Raw genomic sequence first — 13,236 nt, 5'->3', positions numbered from 1 at the left:
ACATCCTTATTCCTAGTGCTGAACGCAGCACACAACACCTAGTGGGCCCTCCATAAATACTGAGTAAATAAGAGGGAATAGCATACAGTAATTAACTAGGTTTTCCTGAAACTTCTGAAAATAAAACCTACTTTCAAACCTACTTTTTAAATAACTATATATAAAACTTCTTCTTCCTGCTTAAAAACTGAGATATGAGATATCAAAAGAATGTATAATTCTCTTTTGCTTTATCAACTACAATGAATAAGTCATCTCATTCATGAATAGAAATTATTTAGTAGTTAATAATAAATTATTAAATAATAATCACTTGTTTCATTGATTTCATGGCAGCCAGATGTTTTACATAAAGTGTACCCTCAGTGCTCTTTTTGAGTGGTTTAAAGACTCAACTAGTTTAGTTTTAGTTTAGTGGTTTAGACCAGCCTATGGTTGAAAAACCTTCAGTGATTTTATGAATCGTTCTTTCTCAGAGGATACTAATGTCAGTGAACCATATGCACTTATTTAAAAAAATAATTTTTTCAATGAAAACAGTCCTTTACCACAAACAGACATAACTATGAGAACTAGGAATGCGTAAGGTGATGGATGCTAATTAAGCTGACTGTGGTGGCCATCTCACAATATATGTAAGTCTTTATTCTGTACACCATAAATTTTACAATGCTGTACATCAATTATATCTCAATAAACTAGAAAAATGTATTTTAATTATAACCCATCAAAAATATGCAAATAAAATGAACAAAATCTACCACCGCCCCCGCCTCCCTGCCCCACCAAAAAAGAACTAGGAACATAGATGTAGAGCAGAAGGAATTCTCAAAGGCTGCGGCTAGGAGGATAAGCTGATAACCATTCTGAAGAATATGGTAAAATAAGGATTTCTTACTTGACTGCCTCGTAAATATTGTTGGAGGTATGTCCTGATAAGGCATCATGTAAATTTCGAATAAAATAATCTCTGTATTCTTCTGGAAGGGCCATAAATGTTCCACCCATCACAATAAACTCCACTTTATCCACACTGTGACCAAGTTGTTTTAACTGAAATACATATAAATTCATCAGCATTAGACATAGTCAACTACCCTAAGGAGGCACTGCGAATTTCTAATTTTATTTTGGAGCATTTTCATCAGTATAGTTTAAAAATGAAAAGCAATTGAACATATTTAGCAAATTCTGTGGATTAAAAAAATAGACTCCAGAGTCTGAAAGGAAAAAAAATTCTAGCTCATGGAGGGAAAGGGAGAATTATAAAGAATCAGAAAGAAGCATAACATCAATACATATGTGGGAATTTAAAAACATGGAGAATATAAACTAGAAAGCAGGAAAGGCAAATATAATAATACAATACAATATGCAATATAATAAATATTTATTTCAGAACTTGCGGTAAGCTTTGGGGACAAAAAAGATGACTATATGCAACATAATCAAAACTTGATGCCAATGGAAGAAAAAGAACACTACATTACAAAGAAAAATTAAGAAGGCAAATTTAAATCAAAACTTAGAAGTTTTAAATCAGTTGTGAAGATTAGGAGCACAGGTAGCACTGCTCTCTGGAGGAAAAAAGGAAAATAAAAGTCTGATAAAATATGAAATAGTATCTCTCTCTAGGGGAGAGAATAAAACAGATTTTTCATTTTGTCAGCCATAACAAGCCAAGATTCTAAATTTTAAAAAACGGGTATTTAAATTTCTTAGTTTCCTCAAAAAATTAAAAATAGAAAATCAGTATGAGCAATTCCACTACTAGGTAGGTACCCAAAGAAAAACAAAAACACAAATTCGGAAAGATATATGCACTCCTCTATTTACTACAGCATTTTTACAATAGCCAAGATGAAAGCAATCCAAGTGTCCACTGATAGACAAAGGGATGAAGATGTGGTATATATAAATACAATGGAATATAAATCAGCCATAAAAAAGAATGAGCTCTTGTCATTTACAAAAACATGGAGGGAACTAGAGGGTATTGTGCTAAGTCAGATAGAGGAAAAACAAATGCCATATGATTTCATTTATATGTGAAATCTGAAAAACAACGGATAAACAAAAAGCAGAAAGAGCCATAAATGCAGAGAACACACTAACGGTTGCCAGAGAGTAAGTGGTGAAGGGATGGAAAAAATGGCTGAAAGGCAGTAGGAGATAACTGGCTTCCAGTTACAGAATGAATGAGTCACGGGGATAAAAAGTACAGCATAGAAAATATAGTCAATGATATCGTAACAGCACTGTAGGGTGAGCATAACAAATAGACATGTTGAACCACTAGGCTGGATGCCTGAAACTAATGTAATATTGTGTGCCAACTACACTTCAATTAAAAAAAATTTCTTGCCATATTTTAGGTTTGAGAGAAACTGGGTCAAGGGGACTACCAAATTATGAACTCAAATTAATGCACTGTGTAAAGGATGTCTACACTTAATATGGACAAAAAGGCACCTTTTAAAATGTTTGTTTCTCAGAATGGCAGATAACAATTTATGCATATGTATATCTTTATGTATGTTAATATTCATATATACATACACATGCACACACAAATATGTATTTGATAAAATGTGTATGTAAGTGTGTACACACACACACACACACACACACATAAAGCAAGCTTTCTATCTGGGAATACACAACAAAATCATTCTGGTAGCTTTTTCAAAATATCTTGCCAGAACCGTAAACGTATAAATTGAACTCTAAAGGTGAAATGCTGGCATATGTTTTGGAAAAGATACTCAGGTGATTCAAGTGCATTTACAGTTAAGAAAAGAATCATTGCTTACAGTAGTTTCTTTTCCTTTTTTTTTTAATTTTATTTTTTTCCAGTGTTCCAAAATTCATTGTTTATGTTCTACAGTAGTTTCCAAATCTTTTAAAACCCATTCCCTTTCCAGTAAACATAAAAATTTCATATGCTATTGAAACATTTTAAATGAATTAAATGCCACAGTTAAAAAAGAAACTGAAGCAACGGTCAGCTTAGAAGATGCTTTTCTAAACTATGTAGGTTCCACCCAGGCAGGGGTCCTTTCCTACAGCTGACAATCGTGATGAACATGTGCTTGGGTGACAGTGAAGTGAAAAATCTGAACTGGCTGGCATTCACTAATACTAGTTAAACAAACACAGAAATGACTTAAGGACATGAATGTATTACTTTCCATTGGAGATTTCGTAGTTGCCCTATCAGATATCACTGTAAAAATTAATGGTCACACTTTTTTAAGTTGGATAAGTTCAAAATAGAATTATAAAAGAGAAAAACTATATTAACATTTGGATTTCCCAAACAGAGCAAGGCTGTTGACATAGGACTTGTTTTTAATTGGTTATATTGGAGTATAATTTACATAAAATAAAATCAATTATTTTTAAGTGTACAACCAGATGAGTTTGGTTACGTGTTTAGAGAACTTGTTTAGGGTTGTGTAATTACCACCACAGTCAATTTCACAACTCTCAGAAGTTCCTCATACCCTTTTGCAGTCAATTCTCTATTCCCACCCTGGCCAACCAGGCATGGTACTTTTTATGTGGCATATGGAAGCAAATATTCAATCCATCCACCTACTATCTAAGGACTTCCACATATCTACATCTGTAAATTTCGTCTGGTAAATGAGTTTGTACAATTTGAAAGAAACTTAGAGAATATAAAACCTTAAAGCAATAATAGAGTCACGAAAGGAAGTAGCGTTTCTGACCTTGCTGGGTATTGCAAACGAGTCTCCCTCCTTCAGATGGATATTTAAACTTACCAAGGGGAAAGACACTCTTTTAGTTATTTCAGGTTCAACTCAAATCAAACAATAATACCTTCAGTGTACAAAAACTGAATTTAAAAATGCTTTTTAAAAACTTACCTGTTCTATTCGGTGTCTTGTCTGTAGATAAGGGTCATATCTAGCGCGGATAGCTCGCATGGAGGTTGGCTAAGAAAAAAAGAGAAAAATCTCCTGCTGGGCCCACATTCAATAAAAATAATAAGTAGTTTCAAAAGGACTGTATTAAAAATAAACTTCTTTTGTGCTCCTTCCTTTTTCAGTCTTGTTAGGGATCAAACTAATGTTCTGAATAGCATCTGGCTAGCTCCTACCCAACTGTCTTAAGTATCTGACCAGCAGGGCATCTCCTTGAATCATATTTATCTTTGTGTAAACACTTATGAAACCTCCAGGGTCACTTTCTGCTAGAGCAGAAAGGGGTGGCTAGGGGACAGAAATGAGAGGGAGCTTTTTTACTGAATATTCCTTTTGTATTTTTAACAATTTGAACAATGGAAAACAAGTAAAAAGTGAAATCCCATATATAAGAAAACGTCCAGTGGTTTGCTGGCTGCTGACCTCTTCTGCAGAGGCTCACTGCTTCAAAAGCCTGCTTGCTGTTCTCCTGCTTGCACCCTGTCCTTACTCTAATCCTTACCCACACAGCATCAAATGATCTTTTTAAAACCCTACACTGGAACAGACCATCCCTCTGCCTTCAACCATAATGGCTTCTCATGACACCTGTAATAAAATCCAAACTCTCCGAGCAGCTTACAAACTCCCTATGTCATCTGTCTTTCCAATCTCATTCTTCCCCTTACCCATAAGTCCTGGTATACCCCACTGTCATTCCTGCTACAGCTCCTTGTTCTAGATATCCTCCCCGCTGGGAACCTCTCCTGATATTCCTGCATGGCTCCTTCATGTCATTCAGGAATTCAGTCCAAATATCATCTCCTAGACAGTCACTTGCCAGCCACCAAGGCTAAAGTACCTACTCAGCTTCTACAAATCTAACTCTATTTTACTTCTTGGCTTAGCATTTACTAGTACCTGATATTTTCTTCTTTCTTCTCTATCTCCATTAGAACGTAAATTCTGTAAGATCACGGACCTTGTCCATTTTTCACTGCTGTAGAGGCAGTATAATGTGGTGGTAAGGAACAAAGAATTCAAAACCTGGCTCTGTCACACTTAGCAGTGTGTCTCTGGGCCTGATGTTTAGGACTTCTAAGCCTATTTCCTTATTCATAAAACCAGGATAATAACAGTATCTACCTTTAAGATGCTGCTATATGGTTTAAAGTTGTAAAGCACTTGGAATAGTTGACATATATAACAAATGCTTATGTAAGTATTTTTCTAGTGACTAGAGCAGTATATGTAGATAGTCAGCAAATATTTGATGAATGAACAACTTCTATCTTCAGGAGAAAAATATAAAATTAAAAAATTTAAGAAAGCCAGTACTTCTACAAGCACACTATAGGTCAAAGTACAATGTTACACTTCCTCAGGATGACTTCACATCACTTTACCTCATATCCAGTATAAGACTGGGTTGAATATTCAAAATCTGAATCTGGTCCACCAGGGCAGTATCTGCCAATACAACCAAAGAAGGATGTCAGATACAAAACTCAGTCCAACAGTCTAGATCAAGTATCTGCAGTCTCCATAAAATCCCGAGAGCAAACAAGCTTCATTTTCCAATCCTAATAGAAGGGTCTATCTTTGCAGTATCTACAACTAATTTATTTTCTATGAACAAGTAAACACAGGAAACATATAAGGAACATTATATGTCTACATTATTGTAGTCGTTTTCAGAATGTTGCAGTCACTGCTATTTTAGAAGTTTAAGCTTTTAGGGACAAGTAAGAGGATTTAAGTTTTCCTAGGTTTGGAATGATACAGTGCTCTCGGTAACTACACTTAGGAAAACCTTTCTCTCATTTAATCTTCCTACCTAGAATCATGCATATTCTTCTGCCTATTTTTCCAATTATCTAAAATTAAATGTTTAAAGGTTATTTATAGTTTATATATAGTTTATATATTTATAGTTTATTATAACTTTGTAATGATACTTTTCTGATCCAAAGTCATTTTAAATTTCTGACATTTAGAATTTAGGCAGCTCATATTTCCATGTTTCATTTATGAAGTTGACAGACTGTCACTCTTGAGTTCTATAACTTAAGTATTTTTTTTGTTTACTGCAACAGATTAAAATCTTTATATGTTTCATTTTTAAAGCAGTGAAACATCCTATCAATGGCTGTTTGTTTCAAAGAACTAACTTATGAATCTATTGAACCAAAGTTTTAAATATTAACCAGCATATACTGATTAAGATTCTAGGGGGTTAACTAATTCATTTAAAGTACACATGCACACAACTTATGAAAAGCATCCACACTTACACACATATATTTCCTGTAAAACTGATGTGTGGGCATCTGTGGGGTTTGCACATCACAGCCACAACAGCAATCTACAAAAAAAAATTAATAAAAAAGTTATCATGGAATAATGAATATAAAATCCTGGAGAGTGATTATCTCACAGAAGGAGGGAAATGAATGCAATCAGGAAATGGTACATAAGGAAAGATACAAAAAAAGAAAATGGCTCAAAAGGGGCTTCAGTGTATCTGTAATGCTGTATTTCTTAAGCTGAGCAGTAGGTGTAAGGGTGACCTCTTTTGAGTGTTTTAAATCTCTAAAATACACAAATGCACTTATATACTAGCTTGGATTATATTTTACCTATAAATTAAGTGAAATGTAAGGAATTAATACTTTTCAAAGTCAAAGTGATTCCATTCTCTCACTCTCTTTATTTTACTAAAATAGCCTACAAGAAAAAATTACTTTGTGCATTAAAGATATAAAATTGTATCTAAGCCTAATCTTTGTAACTCAACCTCCTCATGGAAATATTGGACCTCAATATTTAGAGCACAGTATTAAGCTAGGAGCTATACTTCAGAGTGTGTGCAAAATATTCTCAGAGGGGTCTGTCAGAGCCTTCCTGATCTGAGGACAGTATGTGCCTCAGAAAGGAGGTGATGACAGAGATAGAAGTATGGTTACATACGTGGGGAATTGGCCAAATAAGGGTATAGACTAAGGTGAATGCAAGCCAGGTTTCTTAGTATTGGAGAAGGAAGTTATAAATATGAAAAGGGAGAGAACTTGGATGTGATAGAAGGTATTGCTGTGAACTCACAGTTTTCAATAAGTATACTCATATACAAATAAATATAAATGTTAAATGTGTTAGTATATGTGTATCCACATACATATGTATGTATACATACATATTTCCTAGCTTGGCTCACGGACATGGGCTAGGAGCAGCAACACCCTAATATCAACGAGTGTATTAGCACTCAGATCTTGGTTTCTAAATACCTTTCTCCACTGAAAAAAAAAACCAGCGGTCTGTGGAGAAACAGCTGATTCCAGACATGGAGCAAAGAAAGGACAAAATGAACCTGGAACATTTTATTAGAACAGAAAGCTAGAAACTGCTCGAAAAATGATGGGGACATTTTAGAAAGACACAGAAACCAGCCTAAAGGCTCTCACTGGTCAAATCAGGAATCATCTGTAGTCAAAATAAATAATGATAGTAACAGATTATAACCATCAAACTGGAAATCATTAAACCATTCATACAAATAAATGAATGAGTAAACTGAAAATGTGATAAGGAATTCAAAGTACTTCACCGCACAAAGCTTTTTTTTTAAGATTTTATTTATTTGACAGAGAGAGAGAGAGATCACAAGTAGACAGAGAGGCAGGCAGAGAGAGATGGGGAAGCAGGCTCCCCGCTGAGCAGAGAGCCCGAGGCGGGGCTCGATCCCAAGATCCTGGGATCATGACCTGAGCCGAAGGCAGAGGCTTTAACCCACTGAGCCACCTAGGTGCCCCCTGCACAAAGCTTCTTAATTACAAAATGGAAAAGATTAACTTTACAGAGGAGAAGCCTAGGAGATGCTAACTTGCTCAAAGTGGACAATATTGGAAAGAAGAATAAAGACGAAGGTATCATGCTCCCTGATTTCAAATTGTACTACACAATATGATACTGGCATAAAAACAGACAAATAGATCAACAGAACAGAAAGTCCAGAAATAAACCCCTCATATATGATCAGTTAATTTACAACAAAGGAACCAAGAATATACAAGTGGGGGAAAGGACAGTCTTCTCAATAAATGGTGCTGGGAAAACAGTATACCCACATGCAAAACGACAACACTAGACCACTATCTTATATAATACGCAAAAAATTAACTCAAGATAGATTAAAGACTTGAATGCTAAGACCCGAAACCATAAAAACTCCTAGAAAAAAAACACAGGCGGAAGTTCCCTGACATTGGTCTGGGTGCTGAAGTTTTGGAACTGACTCCAAAAGCAAAAATAAGTAAGTGGTACTACATCAGACTACAAAGGTTCTGCATAGCCAAGTAAACCATCAACAAAAGGAAAAAGCAACCTACTGACTGGGAGAAAATATTTGTAAATCATATATTCAATAAGGGTTTAATATCCAAAATACACTACAAACTCAGCTCAATAGCAAAACTACATATGATTAAATAATGAGCAGAGGACTTGAACATTTTCCCAAAGACATACAGATGACCAGCAGATACATGAAAAGATGTTCAATATCAATAATTATCAGGGAAATGCACATTAAAACCATGAGATATTACCTGTTAGAATAGCAAACTGAAACGAAATACTACCACCCACCTATCCGAATGGCCAAAACCCAGAACATGGACAATACCAAATGCTAGCAAGCATGCTGAGCAACAGGAATTCTCACTTTTGGTGAGAATACAAAATGGCACAGCCACTTGGATGACAGTTTGGCAATTTCACAAAGGTTTAGTTTTATGGATTATGATATAATCCAGCAACCATGCTCCTAGGTATTCACCCAAATGAGTTGAAAACTTAGATGTACACAAAACCCTTCAAACAATGTGTATAGCAGTCCTGTTCATAATTGCCAAAAACTGGAAGCAACCCAGATGCCCTTCAATAGGTGAAGGGATAAACTGTGGTACATTCAGACAATGGAATATTATTCAGTTCTAAAAACAAATGAGCTGCACCAAGCCACTAAAAAGACGTGGCGAACCTTAAACGCATATTGCTAAGTGAAAGAAGCCAATCTGAAAAGGCTACCTACTGTTTGATTCCAACTACATCTTTCTGAAAAAGGTAAAACTACAGAGACAGTAAATAGATCAGTTTGCCAGAAGTTTGGAGCAAAAGAAAGGATGAATAGAGGAGTTTTAGGGAAGGGAAACTAATCCTCATGATCTTGAAATGGTGGACACATGACATTATGCATTGGTAAAACCCACAATACAGGGGCGCCTGGGTGGCTCAGTGGGTTAAAGCCTCTGCCTTCGGCTCAGGTCATGATCCCAGGCTTCTGGGATTGAGCCCTGCATCAGGCTCTCTGCTCCGCGGGGAGCCTGCTTCCCCCTCTCTCTTTGCCTGCCTCTCTGCCTACTTGTAATCTCTGTCTGTCAAATAAATAAATAAAATCTTTAAAAAAACACACACACAAAAAAACCCCACAATACACACTACTGTGAGTGACCCCAATATAAACTATAAGCTTCACTTAATAATAATGTAGCAATATTGGTTCATCAATTTTAACAAATGTGCAAACCAATGCCAAGGGCAACCTGGGCAGGAAGGAAAGGAAGTATAGGGGAACCCTGCATACTTTCTGCTAAATTTTTAGGTAAACCTAAAACTGCTCTGTTAAAAACAGGAAAAAAAAAAAAAACACACATAACAACAAAGCAGGGTAACATCAGGAATAAAAGCACGAAGATGGGGTGCCTGGCTGACTCGGTGGATTATAAACGTCTGCCTTTGGCTCAGATTGATCCCAAGGTCCTGGAATTGAGTCCTTCAACAGGGAGCCTGCTTTTCCTAATGCCTCTGTTTCTCTCTGTCTCTCATGAATACATAATCAAAATCTTTAAAAAAAAAAAAAAAAAGGCATGAAGATCAGGATGCATAGCAGATAGGGAATAACAATCACCTGTGTATGTACTTCTGGTATTTTTGTATTTTTAATTTTTCTTTTTTTTTTTTTTTTAAAGATTTTTATTTATTTGACAGAGATCACAATTGGCAGAGAAGCAGGCAGAGAGAGAGGAAGGGAAGCAGGCTCCCCGCTGAGCAGAAAGCCCAACATGGGGCTCGATCCCAGGACCTTGAGACCATGACCCGAGCCGAAGGCAGAGGCTTTCACCCACTGAGCCACCCAGGCGCCCCTGTATTTTTAATTTTTTGAAAGTTTTTATTTTGATTCCAGTTAGTTAACATTCAGCATTGTATTACATGTTTCAGGTGTACAGCACAGTGATTCAACAATTCCATATATCACCTGGTGCTCATCACAACAAATGCATTCCTTAATCTGATTACCTATTTAACCCATCCCACTAAACCCCTCTCCTCTGGTAACCCTCAGTTTGTACTATATACTTCATGGCAGTTTCCTAATTTCTCTTTCTTTTTTTCCCTTTGCTCATTTATTTTGTTTCTCAAATTCCACACGAGAAGAATCATATAGTATTTGTCTTCTTCTGACTGCCTCATTTCACTTAGCATATCTCTAACTCCATATATCTATGTCATTGCAAATGGCAAGATTTCCTTCTTTTTAATGACTGAATAATATTCCATCATATGTCTGTATCTATATATCTCACAACTCCTTTATCCATCCATGAATTGATGGATAATTCATCAATATTATCCATAATTTGGCTATTGCTTCCATAATTTGGCTATTATAAATAATTCCACAATAAATATAGGGGTGCATGTTCCCCTCTGAGTAACCGTTTTTGTATTCTTTGGGTAAATACCTGGTAGTGTGATTACTGGTTTGTAGCGTCGTTCTACTTTTAAATTTTTGAGGAACCTCCATACTATTTTCCAGTGGCTACACCAGTTTGCATTCCCACCAGCAGTACAAGAGGGTTCCTTTTTCTCCACATCCTTGTCAACACCTGCTATAACTTGTGCTGCCGCTTTTAGCCATTCTGACAAATGTGAGGAGATAAATCATTGTGGTTTTTTTTTTTTTTAAGATTTTTATTTATTTATTTGACAGAGAAAGATCACAAGTAGGCAGAGAGGCAGGCAGAGAGAGGAGGAAGCAGGCTCCCTGCTGAGCAGAGAGCCCGATGCGGGACTCGATCCCAGGACCCTGAGATCATGACCTGAGCCGAAGGCAGCGGCTTAACCCACTGAGCCACCCAGGCGCCCCATCATTGTGGTTTTAATTTGCCTATCTCTGATGGTAAGTCATTATGAGCACCTTTTCATGTCTTTCGGCCATCTAGATATCTTCCTTGAAGAAATGTCTGCTTATGTTTTCTGCCCATTTTTTATCCATTTTCTGCCCATTTTTATTCCATTTTAATTGGGTGGACATTGAGTTGTATCAGTTCTTTATATCAGATATGTTGTTTGCAAATATCTTCTCCCACTCAGTAGCTTCTTGTTTCCTTTGATGTGCAGAAACTTTTTATTTTGATGTAGCCACAATATCCCCATAATAGAAGATATATCTAGAAAGAAGTTGCTATGGCTGATATCAAAGAAGTTATAGCCTGTGTTTTCTTCTGGGATTTTTATGGTTTCAAGTCTCACATTTAGGTCTTTAATCCATTTTGAATTTATTTTTGTGTATGGTGGAAAAAAGTGGTCCAGTTTTCTTTTGGCTGCCTGTTGCCGCCCAGTTTTCCAATACCTGGTTTGTTGAAGAGACGGTCTTTTCCCCGGTGGATATTCTTTCCTGCTTTGTCAAACATTAATTGACCATACAGCTGGACGTTTATTTCTGGGCTTTCCATTATGTTTCACTGATCTTTGTGTCTATTTTTGTGCCAGTATCATGCTGTTTCGATTACTACAGCTTTGTAATAGAACTTTAAGTCTGGAATGGTGATCCCTCCAGCTTTGCTCCCCACTCCCCAACCAAGGTTGTTTTGGCTATTTGGAGTCTTAGTGATTCCATATGAATTTTAGGATTGCTTGTTCCAGTCCTAAGAAAAATGCTATTGGCATTTTGATAGGGATTGAATTAAATGTGTAGATTTTAGATAGGATGGAGATTTTAACAATATTTGTTCTTCTAATCAATGAGCATGGGATGTCTTTACATTTTTTTGTGTCCTCTTTAATTTCTTGCTTTAGTGTTTTGCAGTTGCCAGAGTTCAGGTCTTTCACCCCTTTGGTTAGGTTTATTCTTAGGTATCTTACTATTTTTGGTGTCATTGTAGATGGGACTGGTTTCTTAATTTTATTTTCCTTAGATTTTATTTCTTTGAGAGAGAGAGAAAGAACAGGGACCGGGGGAGGGTATGGTAGGGACAGAGGGAGAAAAAAAATCTCAAGCAGATTCCATGCCGAGCATGGAGCCTGACATGGGGCTTGATCTCATGACCCTGCGATCATGACCTGAGCTATAATCAAGAGTCAGATGCTTAACTGACAGCCACCTAGGCACCCCTTAATTTTGCTCTCTGATGTTTCATTATTGGTGTATAAAAGTGCAATAGAGAGAGAGAGCACTTGGGTGGCTCAGTCGGTTAAGCGTCTGCCTTCGGCTCAGGTACTGATCCCAGGATCCTGGAGTCGAGCCGAGCCCTGGATCAGGCTCCCTGCTCAGCGGGAAGCCTGCTTCTCCCTCTCCCACCCTCCCTGCTTGTGTTCCCTATCGCACTGTGTCTCTCTCTGTCAAATAATAAATTAAATCTTTAAAAAAAAAAAATTGGGTAGAATTTGCCTGTGAAACCATCCAGTCCTGGGCTTTTGTTTGTTGAGAGTTTTTTTCTTAACTGATTCAATTTCTTCGTTGGTGATCAGTCTCTTGAGATTTTTCATTTCTTCCTGTTTCAGTTTTGGTAGTTTACATGTTTCTAGGAATTTATTTCTTGTACACTGTCTAATCTGTTGGCATATAGTTTTTCATAATATTTTCTTGTATTTCTATGATGTTGGTTATTTCTCCTGATTTGTGATTTTGAGTCCTTTCTCTTGTTTTCTTCTTGATAAGTCTGGTTAGAGGCTTATCAATTTTATTGATTTTTTTCAAAGAACCAGCTCCTGGTTTCATTGATCTGTTCTATTATTTGCTTAGTTTCTGTATCATTTATTTCTGCTCTAATCTTTATTATTTCCTTCCTTCTGCTACTTTTAGGTTTCATTTGTTCTTTTTCTAGCTCCTCTGGGTGTAAGAGTAGGTTGTTAATTTGAGATTTTTCTTGCTTCCCGAGGTAGGTCTGTATTGTTACTTCCCCGTTAGAACTGCTTTTGGTGCATCCCAAGGTTTTGGAATATTGTGTCTTCATTTTTATTTATC

At 36.5% G+C, this 13,236-nt stretch overlaps 1 protein-coding gene across 2 annotated transcripts in view; it reads right to left on the bottom strand.

Annotated features, from left to right (window-relative positions):
* ELP3 (elongator acetyltransferase complex subunit 3) overlaps positions 1 to 13,236 on the bottom strand; it is a 98,226-nt gene that overhangs the window by 73,941 nt on the left and 11,049 nt on the right. For both annotated transcript variants that reach the window (XM_059176594.1, XM_059176602.1), the window contains exons 4-7: positions 6,224 to 6,294; positions 5,336 to 5,399; positions 3,894 to 3,962; positions 899 to 1,053 (exon numbers count right to left, since the gene is read on the bottom strand). In XM_059176594.1, coding sequence (XP_059032577.1) covers positions 899 to 1,053; positions 3,894 to 3,962; positions 5,336 to 5,399; positions 6,224 to 6,294 — 359 coding nt within the window. The remainder of the gene's footprint in view (positions 1 to 898; positions 1,054 to 3,893; positions 3,963 to 5,335; positions 5,400 to 6,223; positions 6,295 to 13,236) is intronic.

Source organism: Mustela lutreola, chromosome 1 (genome assembly GCF_030435805.1).
Source record: "Mustela lutreola isolate mMusLut2 chromosome 1, mMusLut2.pri, whole genome shotgun sequence".
In the NCBI taxonomy this organism is placed as follows: domain Eukaryota; kingdom Metazoa; phylum Chordata; class Mammalia; order Carnivora; family Mustelidae; genus Mustela; species Mustela lutreola.
Note: the sequence above shows the minus strand (reverse complement) of the source record. Positions and strands in the feature narration are given on the sequence as shown.